Source organism: Heloderma suspectum, chromosome 1 (assembly GCF_057233095.1).
Source record: "Heloderma suspectum isolate Gila_16-S chromosome 1, 16-S_ref, whole genome shotgun sequence".
Taxonomy (NCBI): Eukaryota; Metazoa; Chordata; class Lepidosauria; order Squamata; family Helodermatidae; genus Heloderma; species Heloderma suspectum.
Window position 1 is genome coordinate 335,497,041 of NC_139458.1, and position 24,954 is coordinate 335,521,994.

Below are 24,954 nucleotides of genomic sequence, written 5' to 3' on the forward strand. Positions count from 1 at the left end.
AGAGGGAGGATCTCTCCATAGCCCATAAGTTCAGGGTCTTCCCGTGATTCTCCTTCAAAGGGGGACCAACTGCCTTACCTGGAGCTTAGGCTACTCTGCTATCTTTCCCCAGTGCTGTTCCTTGCTTTGTCGCTAGTGATTAGTATTCTGAAAGAGTCATAAAGTAATAACGGAATAAAGCCTTGGAAAGAATCCTTGTTGTCTGTGTCCTGAGTTGGCTATTGGCGGGGACTGCAAGAGGCAGCTAGGGCACTCCTGACACTCCCCAGGCACTGTACTCCTGTGTTTCTCTCTCTCTGTCTCTGTCTCTGTCTCTCTCTCTTAGATTGAGAAAGAGAGAGAGAGAGAGAGAGAGAGAGAGATACTATTCTCCCCTTAGAATGAAGTTGCCTTTGTCATCACTGGCAGCTTCCCTCCCAAGAACAGCAGCTCCAGGTCAGGCATTTTTTGTCAGGACCATGGCAGGGAGGCAGGTCAGCCTCACTTCCATGCTTGCTACTTAAAAAAAAAAAGAAAAAGACACACAGTACAATCGTGCATTTCACATATAGTCTGGTCAAATTCAGCAGCCAACCTGGTTGAATTAAATGACAGTCGACAGAATGGAAGTATAAGATATTTTGCAGTAGCAGTCATGATATTGTGGAACTCCCTGCTGAGCCTGAATCTAATTGCTTCACTCAAATATGTATGCATACACCCCTAGTGATGCCTAAATGCTTTTATAAACTTTTATTAAGATGCTTGATCAATTAACTTTTTATGCTTGTAAGCCATCCTGTGTTAAAATCAATGGGGCTCATTTTCAAGCAGCAGGTCTCATATTATGTAGGAAATCCTTAATCATAAAGCAACATGCCCTTGAAGACATCTGTCAGTGCAATACTGTATATGTCTAATCAGAAGTAAATTCCATTCTCAATGGGGTTTACTCCCATGCAAGTGTGCATAGGATTGTAGTTTGTGTCTCTAAGTGAGCTGAAGTTTATTTTTTCAAGTGAACACCAAATGTTAAAAAGGGTTTCCAGTGGAAAACACATTGATATGCAGGATGCCATGAGACATTTGTTTAAATAAATAGATGCCTCTGTTTAAATCTAGGGATGCTGCTAGGCATTTAAAAAGATTTGGGGCCTAGGTCCATAGGACACAAATCTGCATATGCTACTTTATATCTATATATGCAAATACAGAAATAGTTATGAGGATTTAAATTTCACAGGAGGCAAAGCCAGACAATTAGTTCTCATCCAAATAATCTCAAATAAAATAAATTCTTCATTTAATCTATGTGCTTCCCCAGATTGTCTCAAGCCAATGGAAAATGTTTTCTAAGCTTAATTGCCATTTAGGGGAAGATTTGCTGGGTGGGGGTCAGGGGTGGTGTTGCAGCATGTGGGGAGGAGAGAGTTAATCCTTCTCTCCCCAAGTGCAACCCCCTTTGAAAACTGCAATTAAGCTGAGAAACAAACCTTCTGTTGGGACCAATGGACACTCAGGGACCCATGGAACCAGGCTTAGCAATGCCCCTAAAATGGGGGGTGGACAACATACAGCCCTCCAAATGTTTTTGGACTCCAACTCCCATCAGCCCCATTGGCATGGCCAATGGCCAGGGATGATAGGGCCTGGAGCCTTGCCAGTTGCCCATCCCAATGTAAAGTGTCCCTGCTAGTTTTGATTATTGTGCACAGTTTGTGTGAAGAATGCAATGGGTTGGATCCAGAATCTGCCTCCCATGGACGGAAGGGTTCCTTCCATCCGCGGAAAGCTACTAACACAGGGGAGAAATCCCATTGGCTGAATGGAGGTGGTGATGATCTTTATCAATGCCCCCCACCCTGTCCTTATGTCCCAGAAGTTCTGGGTTGGGGGCCTTCTAGAACAGTGAGGAAGGTAATGCTGGGGGCTGCAAAGGAGGGGGAATCAGCAAAGATCACCTCCACCCTGTTTCTGCCAGCGGGTCGAGCGGGAGCATTTCAGTGGAACTCCACTCAGGGGATGCTCCTGCCAGAGGCAAAAAAAGTTGGATCCAACCCATTCTCTGGAGATATACTTTCAGTTTTTAACAGTATGACAGAGATTTGCAGCTGTCTGTTAATTGCTCTCACTTTGGCTGATGTATTATATTCCAACTCATTAGAAAAAACAAAAACTGTGGGGGAGGAATGGATTTTGATTGCTCACTGGTTAGTTTCAGTGGCATATGTTGGACATGCCAAAATGTGAAATGCTTTTGTCTTTAAACATTTGGCTTGTTTAACTCATTGTTCATTGCTGACTGTAATTTAAAGTGACAGTACTTCAAAATCTGATTCCCTTAAACATTTGCTGACACTAGACACACTGATGCCAAGTCAAAAGTTGGTGCTTATTGTCCATCTGTGGTGCTTTCATATCAGCATCATCCTTTACTTTGCTGAACATTTATTTTCTAGAGCATGACATTTCATATGACAGTTTTAATACTCACTAATTAGTACTTTCATAAATGCATGACTTTCCAAATCACAGGGTTAAAGAGAGTCAAGAATTAAAATGTTGCTGAGTACAAAGTTAACACTCATTCCATATCGTCCCAGACTTGAACTAATCCCATTTGATCATTCAACTGGGGCAAATTCAGACCCAGTTTATGCAACAACTATGTATGCCTCAGTGGGGTAGTCATAATGTTGCATTTACCCCTTTTAAGACACTTAGGGCACAACTGTGTAAGTTTCCCTCTGGATGCTATAGTGGAAGCCTGTGTCACTTGCACATTCACATATCCCTTAGCATTTGACAGAATTTACAGCTTTGTCTGGATGGTGGCAGGCGGCCTGGAGATATTCACAGAGTCTGGGCAGTTTTGTGAAGTACAACTCCCTTGTAAAAAGTTCTAATGGGGCACTGGGGGTGGGGGGAAGCTAATACCCTCTTCTTCTTTTAATGCTGAGGGCTTTACACATTAGTTTTCTTAACGTGTTCTATGAAAAAAAAAACTACATAAACACAAAAGAAGGATTCAAGAGCCAGTATTCTTGGGTATGATAAAGATGAAAATCAGTTATACTTACTGATACAATAAAAAAAGGTAGAGTAAGGGCTACATGGAGCGGCAACGTCATAATACTTCTATGCACTGCAAAGGCCTTTGACTGGTGTTTGAGATGGAAATTCACCATCGCATCTATCTATGTTCCTATTTGCTGCTGTTTAAACAAAGCAGCAGATACTAACAATATGGCTCAATTTCCAAGAAGACAATTCCTTACGGATATCATTACAGTCACCAAAAAAACACATTAATATACATTTCTTTGGATTTAAAAAAATCTACAGTTGAATGTGGTGCCTTGAACAGATGCTATAACAGATGTACAAGCTCTTAGTTTTCTGCCTTTGGCTGAATTGGAAACAATTTGCAATGAAGTATTCTAGGAGTTCTTCATGCTTTGAAAGACAGCAAGATCAGTAAACTACAGGCCATATACCCTAACAATCATTTTATTCACTTTTATTGTAAAAAGTGGTTTTAGCATATGTGTGTTTTACAGCAGAATCCTATAGCTGAACTCTGCTGAGATGGTTGGGGAGGCCTGTCCGAGCTGGCAGTGGATGATTCAGAGGCCATGATGGAGGAACCAGTGGTTCTCTTTGAAGAACTAATGGAAAGAGCAAAAGCTGGGGAACCTAAAGCACAGAGGTGGGAAAACACTACTTGAAGCTAGCAGAAGACCGGGATAAGGAGCTCAACAATTGCAGTGGGGTTGAGTGGTTGATCTTTGCTGCCAAGCAAGGGCAAAAGGAAGCTGTTAAACTGCTGTGGAGATGTTTAGCAGAAAGAAGAGGCATCACTTCAGAGAATGAGAAAGAAGTGAAGAAATTATTGTCAGAAACTGATTTGGAAACAGCTGTGAGAAAAGCTGCCTTAGTCATGTACTGGAAACTAAACCCAAAGAATAAAAAGCAAATGGCTGTTTCAGAACTAGTAGAAAATGTTGGCCAAGTTGACAGTGAAGGTGGTGAGAAATCGCCTGGCCCAGTTCCAAAGTCTGTACGGAAGCAAAGAAGAATGCTGGAACGACTGGTGAGCAGTAAATCTACGAATTATATTGCCTTGGATGATGTTGTTGAAATAACCAAAAAGTATGCAAAGGGCATCATCCTAACTAAACTACTTGTGCAGGATGAGGATGAGGATGATGCACTGGCAGGGAAGAGTCCAGAGGAGCTTCCACTCCAACTCAAGGTCATAAAGTATCCACTATGCTATTATGGAAATCAAAGAACACCTCACAGATAATGCATCGAAAACAAGAATGCATTGGCTGTCAACTATTATTCCAATACACCATATAAATGCTCTCATATTCTTATTCATCATCGGTAATCTGACGATTGACTTCTTTGCATTTTTTATCCCGTTAGTTATTTTCTATCTGTCCTTCATTTCTATGGTGATTTGCACCCTGAAAGTATTCCAATATAGTAAAGCTTGGGAAAACTTCCGTACCCTCACTGACTTGCTGCTTTGTCTTGAACCAAACCTAGATGTTGCGGAACCAGAAGTTAACTTTGGCTGGAACCATCTAGAGCCATACCTTTACTTCCTGCTCTCCATGTTCTTTGTAATTTTTTCCTTCCCTATAGCAAGCAAGGACTGCAGCCATGCTCAGAGTTGGCTACAATCTCAGTTTTCTTCATGGTGACAAGCTACATGAGTTTGGGCACAAGTGCCAAACCCTACACACGAAGAGCGTTATTGACAGAGGTTGCTGCTGGGTCCCTCTCCTTGTTGCAGGTTGCACCTATTAACATGGGCCACTTAAAGCTACTGGGGAAAACATTTTACAGCATCCCTGTTGGCCACTTCTTTGTGCTGAACCCCAGTGTGCCTTGCCTTTTGTTTCTGTATTTGTTTTATCTTTTCTTTAGAATGTCACAGATCGGAACTTCAAAGGCACATATTGCTACGTGGTTCCTTATTTAGTATGTTTCATGTGGTGTGAACTCTCAGTGGCTATTCTACAAGAGTCTTCTGGCATTGGTCTAATTCGTGCCTCCGTTGGTTACTTTTTGTTCCTATTTGCACTTCCTATTCTAATGATAGGCATTGTACTGATGTGTCTCGTCCACTTCATAAAATGGTTAATAACATTAGAGCTTGTGAAGATTATGGTAACTCTTGTATTATGTACGATTCCTCTACTTTTCCAGTGGTGGATGAGAGCCAGCATCTCTGTAGCTGAAATGGTGAAATCCCTAACAAGGAGTTCAATTGTTAAACTTATTCTGGTGTGGCTCACTGCCATAGTGTTGTTCTGTTGGTTTTATGTGTACCGCTCAGAGGGGATGAAAGTGTACAACTCTACTTTGACATGGAATCAGTATGGATTTTTGTGTGGGCCATGGGCTTGGAAGGAGACCAACATGGCATGCACTCAGATTTTATGTAGTCATCTGGAGGGCCATAGAGTGACATGGACTGGAAGGTTCAAGTATGTTAGAGTAACTGACATTGACAATAGTGCAGAGTCAACAGTAAACATGCTTCTTTTTTTTATTGGTGACTGGCTGAGATGCTTGTATGGTGAAATCTATCCAGTATGTGATCCAAAAAGCGTTACCATGGAACAGGAGGAACTCTGTCATCAAAAGTATCTGACAAAACATGACTGCCACATGAAAAGGTTTGACTGCTATAAATTTGAAATAATGGTGGGCATGCCTTTCAATGGAAGTAGACCTATAGAGGAGGAGGATGTAACCAAAGATATTGTGCTGAAGGCAAGCAATGAGTTTAAGAAAGTGTTGCTGAACTTGAGGCAAGGAAGTGTAATTGAGTTTAGCACCATTCTGGAAGGCCGTCTTGGCAGCAAATGGCCTGAATTTGAACTTAAAGCCATCTCATGCTTAAACTGCAAGTCCAAACTGTTACCTGCAGGAAGGCATGTGAAAGTAGAGCACGTTTGGAGAAGCACTGTTCAGAAAGCTCTCAGACAGACTTGTCTTTGATTTTTTCTTCTCCCCATTGTCAGTTGAATGCTGAGCTTTAATTGCAACACCTTTTTTAATTGTATATGTTTTAATTTTTGTAAGCTGCCTTGTGTCCCAGTACTGGGAAAAAGGCGGGGTATAATAATAATGATAATGATAATGATAATAATAAATGTCTACACAGAAGTAAATCCTGTTGAGTTCATTGGGGTTTACTCCCCATGAATTGGGTGTAGGAATGCAGCCTAAAAATTGTCCAAGGAAAGTACAATATCCTAACAGACACTCTCAGTTGTTGAAACGTTGGCTTTACAGCAGCAGTTGCAGCAGCTGAAAATATACAGGTAAAGGAAAGTATACCACTGTAGATTGCCTAGTTATGCTACAATTTCTTTTCTCAGATCTAGAGGGACAACTAAGTAGATTATATTAATCAACACTGGTTTTACTGCGGTTTACACTGCTTGTCTCAAAGTATTTTGTGTTACCCTAAGTGCCACCAAGTGGCAAACACAAGCAGTGCTATTTTACATAATCTATTAGCTTGAATGACAATAAATAATACACGCATAACATGCAGCTACTCAACACATGGATTCAGTGTATACCTGAGATTTTATTAATTAAGGCTGCACTCCTGTACACAGTTACCTGGTAGTAAGCATCATAGAACAAAATAGGTCTGAGTATTACGCTCAGGCTATAAAACAAGATGGGACCTCCCTTATTGTTTCTGGAATTGAGTGTTGTAAATATATTATTTATTATTTTTAATGTAAAATAACAGGTGTTTAGAGTTATGAATGGTTATAAGTTTTATACTATGACTAAATACCTCAGCTTGAACTGAAACAAAAAGTAAACAGGTACCTGATTAGGCCTCAAACCTCTACAAAGGTCACAATGTATGGGGGCTTGACTGCTAACAGAAGCTTTGGTTATAGTTGCTAAGGAAACTGGCGCCTTTGGTAGTTTGCAATACCGAGTATGAATATCCCCGATATGTATACGGATTAGGGGCATTAGAAAGGATTTTGCTGACTGGTGTTCTGAAAGTCACTCTAAAGGAACTTCTATTGGTCCTTGGTTAAAGACCAATAAAAGGGAGTCTTGCAAGGTGGCCATATATTAATAAATGAAAATGTTGTTTCTACAGATTTTAAACATTATCCACACTAAGTGGGTACCCACAACTCCACCCACACATTCACTCAAAGTATGAGGGGGATGTGGGACTGCACTTATCTAGATCATGCTTGGTGGTTATGTTCCTGCACTGGCCATGTGTTCAGCCACAGTGAGAATGGGCCCTATGTGCATACAGATGTATATGTGTAGGGCTTCTCCACATGAGGAGGTAGGATTCCCTGTCACATGGATGAGCCCTATGCACATATATCTGTATGTACACAGTAGTCTGGCAGATAATTTTCATTTTTTCCCCTGAAGTGGATTTTGTGTTCTTTAATTTTCCCCCCTCTTTACTTTGGAAGGTATAGATGTAAAACAACAGGGAATGCGTGGTGACATCATTTCACTGTTGAGCATTGTTTGAAGTAGACTATAAATATTACATTTCAAAAATTAGCTTTTTAACTTGATAATTACTAAATATACTTTATTACCTTTAAAGTAATAGGTTCATTACATATTCATATAAAATGTATTTTGTAGGGAGGAAAGTAGTTAACAGTGACATTTGTTTTTTATATTGTGATCTTAACCATTTTTATCTTACTTTTTTCACATAACTTCTAAAACGTTACTCAATACGTGCATGAAAAATAACCAGAGTTTAGCACTATAAAGTCAAATGCTATTGAGAATTCAAACTTTCTAAATTGTTACAAGCACAGAACAAAGTGCAAGGCAGTCCTATGGCATAGCAGTGACACTTTGATGATTTACATGAATTCACTTTGGCACAGCCACACCTGACCAATTTCAGAATAAATTCAGGAGCATATGGAAAACTGTATGGCACTGTAACTGGTACAAGGGATTTGTTCAGCTCATCCTTTGTCCATCTGTGATCCACAGGATCTAGACTTGGTGGATTTCTTTTGGTCACAGATTGCCAGAGGCAAGCTTAGTAATGTGCTCTTTTAACGTTTTTTGCAAATGAGTAATTTGTTGGTGGAAATGAGCATCGATTTGTAGCAATGGCGCAACCTTGTCTAGCTTTGCTGGCCCAAACTTTCATCTGAACATCTGACATTGTATTACTGGCATGTTGCCAAAGCATGCAGACATAAACTTTGTTGCTTGTTGTATAACTTTATCCAGCAGAGCATTCTCATCCCAAGCACAGAAGATGACAGTCCTGATTGAACTACTTTCAAAATTGTGCCTTTACCTAGACCATAGCAACAAGCTACAGCATCCCACCCAGAAAGTACATGTGCTGGTATAAGTTCTGGAATAATGGATGCATGTCTCTATACTGTCTTCCCTATATCCACGGTGACCCTTCCTTTTACTGGAGACCCTATTACTACACAGGTAGAGATATTCTTCTTCTGGTAGTAATATGAAAGTAGAATGAACACATCCAGGTCATCAGATAGAACAGAGATGACATGAGGCCCTTCTTTTGCAGCTACAAGCATCTGCTGAACAATGATTCTATCTGCTTCTTCATGGCTTGTACTCAAGTTGTCTCGATATGTAATTTCACCACCAGTGTACAATGAGCTCTTGGCTGCAAGATAGTGCTGTAAAGATGGTATCTGGATCAGGAGGTGTCATGTCTATTGGGGTAGATATACAGGCTTTGTTCTGCTTTTAATGGTATGGTTTTGTTGGTAGCAGAAGGTAGTGTTGTATCCATTGTATTCAGGACATTCTGGGTTACTTGTGACATTTTTAATGAATTCAAAATCAAGTTCACTTGCTTTTTTGCTGATTATTGCCCTGTGACAAAGCACTTTTAAGGGAATTACAGATTTCAGTTCTTCCTTTGGAGGCATGTTTGAGGTATTTGTACCATCACATCTGAGAGCTGGAACACCGTACAGTTATCTGACATCTTTTTTTATGTGCCTGATAGTTTGAAGTGTATCAGTATTATTTTTTGTGTCCTCAGTTTGAGTCAAGAGCACTGCCAGCAAATGGATGGTAAGTCTTCCATTTTGAGATTATATGTTTGCATCAACATTGGCTACAGCAACCGTACCAAGCCAGATGATGAACTAAACATGCCACAGTTGTTCATGTCATTCGCAGCTGCATTTACTGCCGATTTCTTGAATCAAAGTACTTCACCATAAGAACATGTGATTCCAAAGTTGTGCATCAGTTACTGACTTTGAATCATGAAGAAGCACTCCAAGAGAAACTTGTACATTGTAGGGTAGGTTTTTTATTATGCTTGTTACAACAGATGCTATCAGAATTGCTGGCAGTGACTGGTTCAGCTTTTCAGACACTTTTGATAACAGTTCCAATAGAGTATCACTTACATCGGCTAAAGCAATATCTGTACTAATATTAGTTTTGTATTCAGATGGTTTGTGTAAGAGCACTTTCACATCACTCACAATTTTCCTACTTACTTTAAAGATGGCAATATCAAGATCATCTTTTTCATTATTTACAACTTTAAGTGTGTTGGCTGCTGTTGACAAGTGTGATTTTATTTTTCCTATTTTTCTTCAAGTTGTCTTTTTAATGTCTCCTCATATCCACTTATATTTCCCTTAAATATTTACTTCTAATATCTTATCACTTTTATTAATGTCTCTCATTCCTTAAATCCACTCTTACTTGATTTTTGTCAATGAAGATTGCTTCCCTCTATAACTTCCCCCCCTGCTCCTAGTAGATAACCTTGTAGACTTCAGGCGCCACAATGTCCTCTTGCTTTCTTTGCAATGTAACAAATGTGGTGTGAAAAGAAATAGAATGCAGATTTTGACCCTGAATACAAGCCTGAAATGTATTTTGTAACCCAATTGTGTCCATTGAGAACACTATGAAATGTAAAAAGGCCAACATTCTAAACCAGTTCATGTCATGTGAATAGCCCAGATCAGGAAGGGGAGGTGTGAATGGAGAATGAATGGTTTTATTGCAGGAGGGCCAGATGAGGGTTCTCTGGTATGTGCTGAAGATTGCCAAAGTATGGAAAGAAGACAGAAATGGGCCAATAAAAGAAGAGGATGGCACGTTATGACCACAGAAACAACCTTGAGAAACGTTGGGGAGTCGGAAGGAGATGTCAGTCCGCCAGTAACAACGTCAGTCCTGGAATTGGGAACATGATGTATTATCAACAAAGAATATACTGAACCCCTCTTTGATCGATCTCATGAGCCCCAGCGAGGGGAAAGGGTGTAAAACCCCTGAATCTCCCATTGTTCAGGAGGGGCATGGTTGCATCTGGATTGTTTGTATGTGCACATACCAACAGTACCCTCAATCCACAGGACACATATTAAGTGCTCTGGCCAAGTACTCGATAGCATTGTGGTGAGTATGTGTTGGGTAAAATTCAGGGAAAGGATTTTACTGTCCAGGGCTTAGATAAGGCACAGTTATCTTTGTTCTGTCATACTTTACTGTTTGGGTTTAGGATATAAGACAGCAGGCTTAGGCTTGGACCTGGCTGACACTGTATCACCGTTGTCTCAGTGGGCCATTGGCGGCGTGGACCGATCTGGAGCTGAGCAACAAACAGCGACTAACTGTATATTTAGTCATTTAATGCACCACATTTGGGTAACTAAGTTCCTACCTAAGAGGCGTTCAACCTCTTAAGCCTCAGAGAAGGGTGCAACTTCTTGAGGATTGTTAGTTTGGGGCTCTTATCTAAGAGGCGTGCAACCTCTTGAGCTTCAGAGAGCCTGAAACTCTTTGAGATTTCTTTGTAACTAAGTTTGTACCTGAGAGGCATGCAACCTCTTAAGCCTCAGAGAGCATGAAACTCTCTGGGGAGTTTCTACTTTTGCTTATTTCTTTTATCTCAACGAACCTCCTTTTCTTTCATCTACATTGGTTGTGTGCATGTTCTTCTCCACCTCATAAGATCCCAAACCTCTCAGCCTGATCAACTGAGTGGTCCTGGGTAAACTGAAATCCATATTTCACACTGTACACCAAAAAAGCACAATACTGGCAATGCCTGATGAGTTAAGAACAATAAGGACTGCACCAAATTTCACAGATAGAGTCTTAATTAGATGTTTCCATGACTGTTTTCTGCTTCCATTTTGCTGATATAATTGGTGCGGTTCTACTGCATTCCAAATACTTGGATTGCTTTGCATTTCATTGATAAAAAATTCAAATGCAAAATCACACTCGCTTTCAGTCATTTTAGGTCTTGATACAAAATCTACAGAATTCCGAAGTCTATGAACTATGTTCATAAGTGACATGAAATTTGTTTTGCAGTCTACATGATACCTTGTATTTGCAGCACGTAGATCACTTATAGCACCCATAACATGAAATCTTACAGCACCAGCTCATTCGTCTTTTCTTGCATCGCTTACTTTAAGAAAGGAGTCCTTGACTCTTTTTTTTAATCTCCTACATCAGCTTCCCTACAGACATAAGCAGGCCACCAACGTGATGGATTTTTTGGATCCCAAACAATATTGCATTCCTCCCCACAAAACATACAGTGTTGTTGGAATGAGAATTTTTTGTTTTCTGTGCATCTTGTCTTTTTTGGAGCAGTTGCACTTGCTAACTCTTGACACTGCCTTTTTCATTGTCTCAATAGTTGGGTTGATGATGTGTATGTAGAAACCCAACTCTTATGGCACTTCACAGTTAGTTCATTGTTTCTTGATAAGTTTTCTTCAAGTTGATTATGCAAGTCATCACTGTATACTTTACTGCACTTAATAATTGTTGGAAGTCAGTTCGATCCACTTTCAATCGGCCTTTCACCTTTCTCGTCACAACACAACTGAACTTCCAACTGAATGAGCACTTGTCTTCCATGGTTGGTTAAACCTGAAACATTTTTTAATTATACATACCATGTATTTTTTAAAATGTATGTACTTTTATTTCATATGAGAATAAACCAAAAAAATAATTAATTTTTTAAAAGTAGGAAAAAATGCTTAAGGGTGAGCACATGTCACCTGGTAATTTTGGATTACATAAAACAAAATGCAGACAAAACTAAAAAAAACTATAGGCCACACTTCCATATCATAAGGACTTTCCACTGGACTATAGTGACCATTCTTACCCCAGCAAATCACATGGTTGGGAAGGGGGCATGACTGGCTGGCTTGGCCCCACAGTCCCTTACTGCATTGGTTGAATGTATGAGGGAGACTGCGTGTAGCTTTGGTGTAGCTTTCCCCAATCTAGTGCTCTCTGGATCTGTTGAACTCCAGCTTCCATTATCCCTGCCCACTGGCCATGCTGGCTGGGGCAGATGAGAGTTGGAGTCCAAAACATCTGAAAGGCACCAGTTTGGGGAAGGCAGCTCTAACGTTTCTTTCTCAATACACCTCTCACTATTCAACAGTGAATTAAGCTAGCGGAGCATGAGGCTGGAAGGAGGGTTAGCAGACGATCAATTCTCCAAAGAATAGACTTCTTTGCTTTCCTTATTATCATCTCTCCTCCCTCTAAACACGTCCACTGCAGTGACTTCCTATGCTCTCTAACAACAGTTTAATTATGCACTACTATAACTACAATTAAGTGCATGTAATGAAACAACAACATACCCTATCCCAGTTTACCACTACCAACCCTTGCTCTGTTGTCCTCCCTGTGTTAAATTATAGATTGTAAGCCTTCGGGGTAGGGACAGTAATGTGTCATGAACATTGATGCTCACAGGTCACACAGACACAGCATTTATACAGTATCTTTGGATGCTGAAAGAGTGTCAACAGATGATAGCTGTAATTTTTACGACCACCTGAAGACCAGTATTAGCCCCCTCTTCCAAATCTACAATATGAACAAACAGAACAAGGGCTTTCCTAAGGCTACTGTTACCAAACATGCTCCCATCTAGACATGTGCACAGAAGTGTGCACATTCTTTTTTCCTTTCTTTTTTTACTTAATTTTTATTCTACTTTTTATCTTTATAAATGAAATAAAGAATACCAACAACATAATCACCATCTGCAGTTTCCAACATTACAATATTCTTGAGGACACAGCAACTACCAGAAAAGCAAAAAAGAAAATATAAAAAGGAAAGAGAAGGCAAAAGATGAAAGAACAAGAAAATAAAGGGAACAAGAAAAAGTATTAAGAGAAAAGAAAAGAAAAAGTTACGTATTACAGATAAACTTCAAGTATCACTCTACTTAAAAGATTATACCATTGCCAATATTACAATTCAGTACAGCCTAGGTAATCCATCTTATTTCGTAACACATCCTCAGATTTATAGCAAAGAAACATGCTATAAATTTACCCCTAGCCATAAAATGCTCTTCAGCTAACATATAATGATAAAGCTAAAATCAACCAACTAGGAATATTATTAATCATAGTCTCAAAATCATCATCATCATCACTTAAAAAATTATTAAGGATAAAAGAAAAAACAAAATCAACAACAATCACTAGTATATTTTATACTATCTATATTTTAGATACTATCATTTCTAAATATATATATGTGTGTGTGTACATTTCTATACACCCACAAACCAGAATTTTATATACAGTATATCATGTCATATTCATATATAACAAAAAGGAGTTAAGAGAAAATGGAAGGGGGGAAGAAATGGATATATGTAAACAATCATCTCTGGCATACTGCCCGGATCTTATAACCCAAACAAACCGACAAGTGATAATTGTTTATACATTCCCAGCTCATGGGACTGAAGAAGATGTCTCCCATGCTTTACCAACAAGCCAAGCTTCTGCCATTTCATGATTTAAAAACTTTTTCATCTGTCCTTCAAAGAGGATGCAAAATGTGGCAGGGTATTTTATGTGGTATTGTAAATTCATTTGTCTTGCCTGATTTCTCACCTTAGTGAATTGCCTTCTTTTATCAGTGATTTCTTTAGTGTAATCCGGAAATAGCATAATTTTAACTTGTTTTTGCCCCCAAAGAAGATTTCCCCTCCTTCTTGCCATGCGTAGGATGTACTTTTTTTGTAGAAACTCTTGCAAACTGAACTATAACAGTAACAGCAGTCTCTTTAACGCCACGCACCGGACTTGGAACACAGAATGCATGCTCAATGTCAAGTAAATAATCAGATGGCAAAGCAAGTAGTTCATGCAGGAATTTATCCAAGAATTTAGACAGGCTTACATCAGTGGGTAATTCTTTGATGCCAATAATATGTAGGTTCACTCTTCGTGTAAATGCTTCCAGTTGTGAGATCCTAGTAGACAGGATATTAAGCTTTCATTGTAATCTCTTGAGCTGATACGCGATCTTGCAGGTCATTAACTTTCACCTCTGTTTTTTGCAGAGAAGTATTAATTAGGTCCACAGCCCCCTGAAGGATGGTAATGGAATCTTGGATTGTATCCAATCTCTTAGCCTGTTCTGACAGTTGAAGAGACAAAGTTTTTTATCAAAGCAAGCAGCTCCTCTATATTTCCTAGAAGACTTTGCTAAGGGAGGTGTGTGGGGGTAGCCGGTGGTGGTCCTGTTCCGTTTTCCTTCCCTTTGATGTTGCCATCCTTCTCCTTAAACAAATTTTGCAGGTCCTCAAGTATTGTTGGTATTCTCTAATCCATAAACACTAAAAATCTACATTTGGAACTCATCAGCCCTGTGTTCTGCTAATTGGATAGGAGTTTCAAAACAGCTTTGAGTCAATGTCTTTGCTCTGGAAAACTAACCTTGGAGCCCAGCCCTTCTGCTGCTCCGCAACATGAGCTACTCTTCCAAGATTTCATCCAGATGTTACTCTTGCTTCCCCTTTTAGTTCCAGGGGAAGATAAAAAGGGTTTTCAACCCTGTTTGAGATAGCGTCCCGTGGAGCCTCCGCAGAACACTGCCAGGGCAACATTGGCTCTGACTGCAAGATTGTGCACATTCTCACAAGACATGCACTTGCTAAAAGTGCCCTCACCCTGCGCCAGGCTTGCCTGGCCGCGGGGGGAGGACGGGACAAGGGCGAAGGCCATTGGCCTTCGCCCCTGGGGTCTCCTAGGGGCGGGTCTACCCGGCCACTATTTAGGCCGCGCTGCCCCACAGCCTCCTCATTCCGGCTATTCCAGCTGGAATTTTCGCGCCCTTTTCAAGTGGCAGCACATCATGTCCTCCCTCGTCCTCGATCTCGGCAGCGGCGCAGCGGCAGCAACCCCAGGGACGAGGCGGCAGCTCGACAGTGCGGCGGCGGCAACCCCAGGGACGAGGAGGTGGCACAGCGGTAACTTCGGGACGAGGCGGCTGCTTGGCGGCGCAGCGGTGGCTCGGCAGCGGCGGCAGCATTCCCAGGTCAAGGCAGCTATTGAGCTGCATGGTTTGCATCCCTTCCCCGGCACTAGCGAGAGGCTTTTCACCCTTCCCTCCCCCTTTCTTTGGTGGTCCCCGCTCTGGTTTCCGCAGCGTTTCTGCCCCCCCCAGCTGATTTCAGGAGGGGAAGGTCTCCTGTTTTCGCCCCTTTCTCGCTCCATAACACCTTCCACTTGCGTGTTTGTGTGGGCTTGGGGGGGTCTCCATTGGCTTCCCAGCGCTTTCGGGAAGCTGTTATTAAGGTGAGGGAAGGGAAAGGGTTCTGGTGCCTGGGCTTACCTCCTCCTTTTCACCTCCATAGGCCGTTTATCTGCGGCTGCCTTCAGCGTGCTAGCAGTAGGGATGGCGGAGAATTTCTCCCCGAATCTTTGGGAGGCCGAGCGCCAAGGCATTCGGCCCCCCGAAAGTGTTGGGGAAATTCTCCGCCGGCCCCCCACCCCCCCCCCCGGGATGGGACTTACCTTCAGCGAATGTCCCTCTCGGTGGCGGGTCCCGGCGGCGGTTCAGCGACGTTTCGTAGGGGGCGGGGGCGGCGGCCGGTCTCCTGACCGGCTGCCGCCGCTGCCATTACAAAATAAAAAAGTAAGTAAAAAAACAACACACACCCATGATAGGCTACGTGACGATTTACGTAGCCTATCACGGCTAGATTTCCAAAGTCAGCTGTGATAGGCTACGTAAATCGTCATGTAGCCTATCATGGGTGACTTTGGGGGAAAAAAACACGCGCGTACGCAAATGGCAGCGGCCCATGGGCGCCGCCATTTGCGTTCCTTATTTGGGCCCAGGTAGTCTACGTAAAGATTTACGTAGACCACGGCGAAAATAAGGGAACGCTATTTGCGTTGCCCTTATTTTCGCCGTAGTCTATGTAAATCTTTATGTAGACTGGACGTGCCAAAATAAGGAACGCAAATGGCGGCGCCCATGGGCCGCCACCATTTGCGTACGTGCTTTTCTTTTTTCCAAAGTCACCCGTGATAGGCTATGTGACGATTAACGTAGCCTATCATGGCTGACTTTGGAAATCTAGCCGTGATAGGCTACGTTAATTGTCACGTAGCCTATCACGGGGTGTTTTGTTTTGTTTTTTTACTTTTTCTTTCGCGGCCGGGGAGATGGGGCGCTTCTCCCCGGCCTGAATTTCGGCTGGGCGAGGTGGGGCGCCTCCCCCCCCAGCCTGAATTTCGGCTGGGCGAGGCGGGACGCCTCCCCCCCCTCGCCTGAACTTCGGGGGGAGAAGCGAAGTGCCTCCCCCCCACCGCGAAACACCCCTGCGAAAAGGTAAGCGACTTTCGTACATCCCTAGCTAGCAGCAGCCTCTTTCCTTGCGTCCCCAGAGTACTGAGATTTTCCCTGGCTTCCTTTAGCACTCTGCTGCCCCCTAGTGGCCTGTTGCACCTTCAACCCCCCCCCCTTTGCTTCATAAAAGTAGAAAGGGGGAGGGAGGAGAAAATAAATTATAAATAAATAAATAAATAAATAAAGGGGGGAGCAGTTGTTTAAGGGGCGCACAAGTAAGGCTCAAGGCTTCGCCTGGAAAGTATAGGGTGCGATTTAATATAAAGAATAATAACAGTAATGAAAGACAAAGCAAACAAATAAACAAATTAATTTACACGCAATTAATAGTATAATATTATTACCAATAATTAAATAAATAAGAATTATAGAAAGAGAAATTGGAAACATACCAAATATATCCATAGGTAAGCGCATTTCATTCAGGGTTCCATTTAAAGCCAGTTGGCAGATCTCCCAACACACAGTGATGCCCCCCAAGAAGGGTTTGGGAGGGGGAAAGGCAAGGGCAAAGCTGCTTGCCCCCCGGCTAAAGCCCCCTGCCCCCCAGCTAAGCGCCACTTCCGTTGGGCCGACTCTTCCTCATCCGACGATGAGGATCAAGACATGGCCCTCATTCTGGCCAGACTGGAGGCTGCTGAACGGGACTTAGGGATCCCTGCATTAATCACCCCTGCCAGGCGAGTTCCCCGGACTTCAAGGGTTACTAGAGGGCAAGCTCGCAAGGATCTATTAATATCTGTTTCAGAGAGGCTGGCAGCAATCGAGGCTTCCAAGGAGGTCGTCACCGTCACTGGGCAAACAGCATCTGCACCAGCCCCAGCGCTCGCATGCTCATCTTCGGAGCAGCCCCCTCCGGTGCAAGGGTCGCCGGCACCCATCTCTCTGGCTCCTGCAGTTTTAGACCGCAGCCAGATCCCTGACATGGCAAACAACCTTGGTTCAGGTGAGGTTTCAGTCCCTGGGGGGTCCGTGCCAACGACTGGCCGTAACCAGTTCCCGCCATACGGGTGGTTCCCCTTTTCAGCGGGGGATGAGTTGGCCTTTTCACTCCCCAGTAGGGGGCATCCCAGGGTTCCCTCACCCTGGTGTACCACCCCACCGCTTCAGCTCAGGTTACACACTCCCGGCACTAAGCCATGCCATACCGGGTGGGGCCGCCATTACGATGGGCATCCCTGCATCTGCCCAATCCCAGGGGGCCCCCGTCCCTGCTCCAAACCTCTCAGGTGGGGTTTACAGGGGGGGGAGCACCTGCGGCCCCTCCAGCCACTGAGCCTCCTTCGGTCGGTGACAGAGTGGCTCCTCAGCACGCCCCATCCACCATGGCTGCCTGCGCAGCTGTGTGGCAAGGCCCTGTAGGCGAGAGCTCCGAGGAGCTTGGGGCAGGCAGCAATGACCCTTATGCCCAGGTAGAGAATAGGGCAATCCCGACCGGGGGTACATCCACTCCCCTGGGATATCACCTATTGCCAGCAACAAAAGAGAAAATACTCCGGGGAGAATTTGTTGACATCTTCTCCCTGTTATTCCATGAGTCTGAAACAAAGGAAGGGGAGAAATCTGGCGATAGGGATCAGGAGAGGGTCAGGCGTAAGAAGGTGTCACGCACTTGGGCAAATTGGCTGCCCAGCTTTTTAATATATATGGGTGTCATTCAGCAAAAGCACCCAGAACGTGGTTGGGTCCTCACTAAGTATTTGGATATTATATATAGGGCCTACACCGAATACAAGGGCGGAGCCTGGCTGGCCTATGACGAATCCTTCTGTATGCGGGCGGCATTTGACCCCACGTTGCGCTGGGACGCCAAAGATCAGGATCTTTGGCTGCAGTTTATGACCCCTGCCAGGCCGGGTTTTGGCGAGCGATCTGATAGTGGGCACATATTAGCTAAGCTGACGCCCGCCTCAGCCCCTAAGGCTGGGGCGGGACAGCTGGTTCAACACCGCGCTCTCTGTTGGGAGTTTGGTTCCAAGGGTGTCTGCTTTAAAAACCCATGCAGATTTTGCCACGCGTGCTCCATTTGTGGGGGACAACACGCCTTCATTGGCTGCCCAAAGGCCAAAGGTCAGCGGGGCCCAAATCGGGAATGGCAGGGTGGTAGGAAGCCCGGGGGCAGCACACAACCTCCGCCAAAAGGGGCCCAATCCAATTAAGTTGCAGCCCCTACAGCGCCTTTTGAAGCGCTACCTGCTTCGGGAGGACGCCTGCTACTTGGAAGAGGGATTTTCCCTGGGTTTTAGGATTCCATTTCAGGGCCAATGCCAGGCCCAAATTTGCCGGAATCAGAAATCTATTGCAGGTTTCGAACACCTAGTCTTGGATAAGATCAATAATGAAGTGGTCATGGAGCGGGTCATTGGTCCATTTGATTCCCCTCCTTTCCCCAACCTCAGGGTCTCCCCTTTGGGCACTGTGCCTAAAAAGGCCGCAGGTAAATACCAGCTGATCCATAACTTGTCCTTCCCCAGGGGGAAGTCTGTGAATGACGCCATTCCTGAGCACCTGTGCTCTGTTCACTACACACCATTTGAGGCGTCAGTATCTATGGTGAAGGCACTGGGCCCTGGGGCCCTCATGGGAAAATGCAACATTAAATCCGCATTCCGCTTCTTGCCAATTTCCCCCGATGATTTCGACCTTTTAGGATTCAGTTTTTCCAGTCAGTTCTATGTCGACAGGGCCCTACCCATGGGATGTTCCGTGTCCTGCGCTATGTTTGAGAAGTTCAGTTCCTTTTTGGAATGGGCTCTGATTGATAAAACCGGGTCCCATAGCATCGTGCACTACCTTGACGATTTTATATTTGCAGGTCCATGTGGCACCCCCCAGTGCGCACGGCTAATGCAGGAATTTTCCGCCCTCACAAATGAGCTGGGTGTACCTTTGGCGGGGGAAAAAACCGAGGGCCCTTCCCCCACTATTAAATTTTTGGGCATAGAACTGGACTCCGTGAATCAGTTGTGCAGGCTCCCGGCGGACAAATTACAGGCCCTAAAGGATACAGCACATGCTTCATTCTAAGAAAGTCACACTGTTGGCATTGCAGGAAGTTGTTGGGCATCTTAATTTTGCCTGTTGGGTAGTTGCCCCTGGCAGGGCCTTCCTTAGACACCTTTGTAACGCCATGCGGGGCCTGCGCTTGCCGCACCATTGCATTCGGGTATCATCAGCCATGAAAGATGATCTTTTTGTGTGGCTGCATTCAATGGCGTTTCCTTCTGGAGGAAGGAGTTGCTATTGGAAGCAGAACTTCAGATACATTCAGATTCATCTGGGGCCCTAGGCTTTGGGGTTGTGTTTCGCGATCGATGGTGCCACGCACGTTGGCCAGCTGAGTGGTTACCCTAGGCGTCGGAAGAGACCTTACTTTCCTAGATCTCTTTCCATTATATGTTGCCGCGCACCTGTGGGCAGCCCAGCTTGCTAATTCTGTCGTGCATTTTTGGTGCGACGACCAAGCCACTGTCCAGGTCATTAATTCTTTGTCATTGCGCAACAGTAGGGTCATGTCCTTGCTTCGGGCTTTCACTCTGCAGTGCCTGCATTTTAATATTTTATTCCGTGCACAACACATTCCTGGCATGGATAATGCCTTGGCTGATGCATTGTCATGAAACCAGGTGCAACGTTTCCGAGAACTGGCCCCCTGGGCGTGGGCTATTCCGGACACCATGCCAGCCGCTCTGTGGGAAGTTGGCTGGAAGAGGCGGAACAGGCCATCCTGCAGTCTTTAGCCCCCAGCACGAGAGCGGCTTACGCCAGGTCAGGTAGGGAGTTCTTTTCATTCCGGGTGGCTGCACATCTTCCACAGTGCTGGCCAATACCGGTCAATCACCTACTGCAGTTTTGCGTGCATGCCCACAGGCAGGGCCTAGCAGCCTGGACCATCGGGGGTAGGCTTGCTGCACTTGCCTTCTGGTCTAAAATGAAGGGTGTAGGAGATAACACCATGGACTTCCGGGTCCAGCGGATGCTTCAGGGCTGGTCCAGGGGGTCCCCAGTGCCTCCTGACCCTAGACGCCCTCTGTCACCAGACATATTGCTGGGCTTGCGGGATCTATGGCCTTCCTTGTGCAAATCCCCTCAAGAAGCCTTGTTATTTCATGCTGCAGCTCTTACAACATTCTTTGGGGCATTCCGGATATCGGAGTTGGTGGTGTCCGCTAAGGGCGACCTCTTGGGACGAGCCTTGCAGTTTAATGACTTACAGTTTTCTCAGCAGGGAGCCCTTATTGAGCTTAGGAGGTCCAAGACTGACCAGGGGGGAAGGGGCATCAGCATGTCCCTGTTTCCAGCCCCCATGCCAGACCTCTGCCCGGTCACGGCATTGAGGGACTTTCTGAAGGTTCGGGGAAGCCTGCCCGGCCCCCTTTTTTGCCATACAGACTCTTCTCCTTTAACCAAATATCAATTTTGGGCAGTCACACAGCGAGCATTAAAGGCGCTGGGTTTGGGTGCTCTTTGTTTCGGCACACATTCCTTCCGGATTGGGGCCGCCTCCACTGCTGTGTCTCTGGGGTTCACATCAGATAAGGTGCAGTTGGTCGGTAGGTGGCGCTCCAAGGCATATCTGGCATACGTGAGGCCACTGTCGGGCCCTTAGCTTGTGTGGACATTTCCATTCATTACTTCTCTTGTTCTTCTAGATCACCGGAGTGCGAGTGATCCAATGAAGATGCTCATCTGCGGGCACAGTATGGTTTTTTGGGCTGGTCGGAGGGCCTCCTCCAGCTGCGGATCCCAGCTAGGGCTCAGCCGCTATGCCACCAATCAGTGGTTGGGCAGACGCGGGATGCGTTGGGAGCGCCTCCTGCCCACATTATTCCAGCAAGGGCTGGTGAAGGTTCCCCCACAGATGCTAGTGTTGCACTTAGGGGGGAACGATTTAGGCCTGCTGAAAGGCAAGGCCCTGATTCTTCAAGCTTGGGAGGACTTGCGGGTGATTCGGCGTCGCTGGCCGGGAATCACCATTATCTGGTCCAACGTGTTGCCTAGAGTGGTCTGGAGGGATGGCTTGGATCCTCGAGCCATGGATAAGGCCCGTAAAAAGGTCAACAGAGAGATCGGGAACTTCCTGATCAAACAGGGCGACCAGACCATTATCCACCCCGACATTTCTCCTGCTCGGGGGATACTCTACAGGGCAGACGGCGTTCATCTCACCGAACTAGGCAATGATGTCTTTTTGGCTGATCTGCGAAGGGGCATTTGGGAGTGTTTACTGCGCAGGTGGGGGGAGAGCGAATAAGCAGAGGCTTGTCGCCCTCCTGTGGTGGCTCCGGGCGGGCTCTCCACTGGGGGAGTGGCCAGGTGAGCATTCGTAGGCACTGTTTCAGGTGACTGGTAAGGCCCGAGGCTTCCGGCTCAGGGTTTTGTGGCCCCAGTTGGGAGATACGGCTTACCTTTGAGGCCAACCCTCCTCACCCACTCGGGTTCTGTGGCTCGAGGGGGGGTGACAGGGGAAGGTCTCCCAGCCCAGAACGGACACCTCGCCACAGACAACGAATGCCTCACTCTACACCTGTTATGTTGGTCTTGTTGTGGTGTGCCCGCCGGTGCTTTCTTCGCAGATTGTAATCTATCAATAAATGTGGCCCTGTTTATCCCAAATTGATTGGTGTCGTCTCGTCATTTCTCCCCTGTCCACTTGCAATTAACCTTTTGACATTGGCAATAGAGCATCTATGGCTAAGAAGGCAATTTCCACCCAAAAGGATCCACACTCAGAGAAGATTAAAGGGGATAATGCCACTTAGGCACATTTACTGAGTACATGAATTTAAAATACACGTGCTGATTTGGGGAAAATTAACTGAGTAAAGCAATTGCAATGAAGATGAAAACTTAAACATCACACCAACAGTGAACACTCCAGCCTTCACCAAGAATTGTGCTTCGATGGGGAAATTAGCCGTGTTCTTGGTGAAGCTGGGATTTAGGCCTAAAACTGAGGCTCGGACATGTATGAACTGCTTGGTTTTCCAGTAGAGGAGTGTGTTGGGGTGATAGAGCAAAGAGGAGGGGATTGGGTAAACAGGAGTCCCTAATGCTCATGGGAGCAGGAAGAGGAGAATGGCAAAGGATTGGGGTGGGGAGTCTGGAGTGGGGTGGAAGGAGCAGTTTGGAGAGAAAGCTATTCAATAGGTAAAGGGATTGTGCTCTGGCATGTGGAATAATTAAGGTAAAGCTAAAATAAGAGAAAGTAGATCCAGTCATCTATAGATGATTTTAACAAGCGTTACCTTAATTCATCTCCCTGGAAGATATCCCCCTCCCCCTGAACTGGTATGTATGCAAAGCCAAATCTTTATACGCCCAGCAACTTTTACACATTATTTCTTCTTTGTTAAGAACATTTTCTGTGAGCTCCAGCAGACATGTTCATTTATTGTGACAGAACATGAGAAAATTGCACTAATATATATAATAACTATAAGTCCTTGCCCTCCGCAGACAGAAGTTGTGGTGAGCTTTTGGTTTTAGGACAATTAGCCTTGTGTCAATGCCCTGTTCTTCCTGTTATAGAAAATCGAGATCACAATGTACATAGCCTGCACACGGGAACACCATGAACCATTGCAAGGATCAAAGAGATAATAAAATTGAAGAGGTTTGTTCAGTGCCATTCTCACAATTTCCATTTGCAAAAATTCTAGCCCTCTTCTTTTTAACGTTGACTTCTGCTACGAGAAAGTTAGAAAGGCTGTAGTTTAAAATCAATCTGAAGTGTAGTCAGAATCAACCACCTAGTGCCACAGAACAGCATTAACATTTTTCTAAACAGATACTTTATAAAATAGCTGCTATGTAACTGCCACTCTCGATGGCCGTGCATTTACAAGTTCAAAAATAGGTTTCTGAGACCAAGAGGATTCCAGCAGAGAACATTTCAAAAGCTACACCCTACTAACAATTACCTTTTTGCTAAAACTCCTTTAAGACTGTAAACATGTTATTTCTTTCATTAAAAATCTTATACATTATTATGGATAGGCTGCAGAGGTCTCACTAGTAAAGGATCAAATCTCTCCCAGGCTCACTTTGGCATCTGTGCTTTTAGCAGACACTGACTTCACCTTTTAAAGATTATGCCTGTCACTGTGTTCAAACAGCAGAGACAATCCAATACACTTGTGTTTAATTAGGAACTAGCTGATTGCTTCAAAAACTGTCTGGGAGATCCAGGGCAAGAAACTTATAGAGTGGTGCAATCGAAATATGATTGCCACTTATGTATCATTTACAAAAGAGGAAATGCATCACTAAAAAGAGAACAAGAGAACAAAGATTTGCATGTGCAAATTTACATATATAGATGCAAGTTTAGAAATACAATACAACTCGTTATAGTGGGGAAAACTGACCAGGTGACCTGTGTACCTGCTCAGTTTGTGGTCCAGTTGCAAAATCTTGATAGACAGCTTCAAGACACCTGGGGCCGATCTACATTGCGCCTGCCATCGCAATGAATTCAGTGTCCCATCGGGTTAAATGCTCTTGCATTAAAACATGATTATTCACACTCACCATTTTCCCCGTTGCAGTGCTTCATCGAATGTGTGAGCTTGGTTCATACTAGAGCGCCGTGCTGTTTTCCTGTGAGCACTTGTCTGATCTTGGAAGCTAAGCGGGGTCAGCCCCGGTCAGTAGTTGGATGGGCAACTGCCTGGGAATTAGGCTTCCTGCACTGAGCAGTGGGTTGTTCTATCCCTTCAAAGGAGACTAAGTTTTACCCCCTCCTATCCCCCTCTCAGGATGGTTTTTTTTTTAATTATGGTGTTATCCTCGCAGAATTGGGGCTTCTCTGCAATTTTTTTTTCTAATTCAGGCATGATCTTCAAACTGCCTGAATTAGAAAAAAAAACATCACGGAGAAGCCCCGATTCTGCAAGGATAACCCCTGCTCAGTGCAGGAAGCCTGATTCCCAGGCAGTCTCCCATCCAAGCACTGTCCAGGATTGACCCCGCTTAGCTTCCAAGATCAGACAAGCACACACACATCCAGCCCTTTGCTCATTGCTGAGAAAATGGGGGCTTCTGAGGAAGCTATGTGATCAGAAGCCAGAAGAAGACAAGGGGCTGTCAAGAGCTGTGATTGGACAGGAGGGAAATACAAACACCGCCGCATATGGACAGGCAGGGGAGGGGACTACAACTGGATATGGTAGTGAAGGGGGGAAATCAGAGCACATTAAGGGGAAATACCGGGATATTAGGGTATTGAAAGCGGGAGCACAGAAG

The 24,954-nt window shown here is 44.5% G+C and overlaps 2 protein-coding genes and 1 pseudogene across 4 annotated transcripts; all 3 read left to right on the forward strand.

Moving 5' to 3' along the window:
• Positions 1-3,614: 3,614 nt before the first annotated feature.
• LOC146359528 (wolframin pseudogene) lies at positions 3,615-6,034 on the forward strand (annotated as a pseudogene).
• Positions 6,035-10,029: 3,995 nt separating this feature from the next.
• LOC146359529 (uncharacterized) lies at positions 10,030-22,320 on the forward strand. 3 transcript variants are annotated; one of them, XM_084831738.1, is made up of 5 exons: positions 10,030-10,452; positions 15,168-15,387; positions 17,456-17,653; positions 20,334-20,480; positions 21,360-22,320. In XM_084831738.1, the coding sequence occupies exons 3-5, from the start codon at positions 17,632-17,634 to the stop codon at positions 21,959-21,961; spliced, it is 771 nt and encodes a 256-aa protein (XP_084687864.1). In that variant the 5' UTR covers positions 10,030-10,452; positions 15,168-15,387; positions 17,456-17,631; the 3' UTR covers positions 21,962-22,320. The 3 variants fall into 3 exon arrangements, with proteins under 3 accessions (XP_084687864.1, XP_084687876.1, XP_084687874.1); XM_084831748.1 differs by having other exon boundaries at positions 10,242-10,452; positions 15,234-15,387; XM_084831750.1 differs by lacking the exon at positions 20,334-20,480 and having other exon boundaries at positions 10,045-10,452; positions 15,234-15,387.
• LOC146359530 (uncharacterized) lies at positions 20,534-21,316 on the forward strand (the record flags this gene model as incomplete). Its single annotated transcript, XM_084829616.1, has 1 exon — positions 20,534-21,316. A coding segment is annotated over one exon (783 nt), but the record flags the coding sequence as incomplete, so codon positions are not given.
• Positions 22,321-24,954: the final 2,634 nt, after the last annotated feature.

What these genes read in the sequence shown, in the direction of transcription:
- LOC146359529 (XM_084831738.1), top strand. Translation starts at nt 17,632, where the DNA reads ATGGCAAACAACCTTGGTTCAG. An exon ending in GGCAAACAACCTTGGTTCAG is followed by an intron (nt 17,654 to 20,333) that starts GTGAGGTTTCAG and finishes TCATGAAACCAG; the next exon opens with GTGCAACGTTTCCGAGAACT. An exon ending in AGCGGCTTACGCCAGGTCAG is followed by an intron (nt 20,481 to 21,359) that starts GTAGGGAGTTCT and finishes TTGTTCTTCTAG; the next exon opens with ATCACCGGAGTGCGAGTGAT.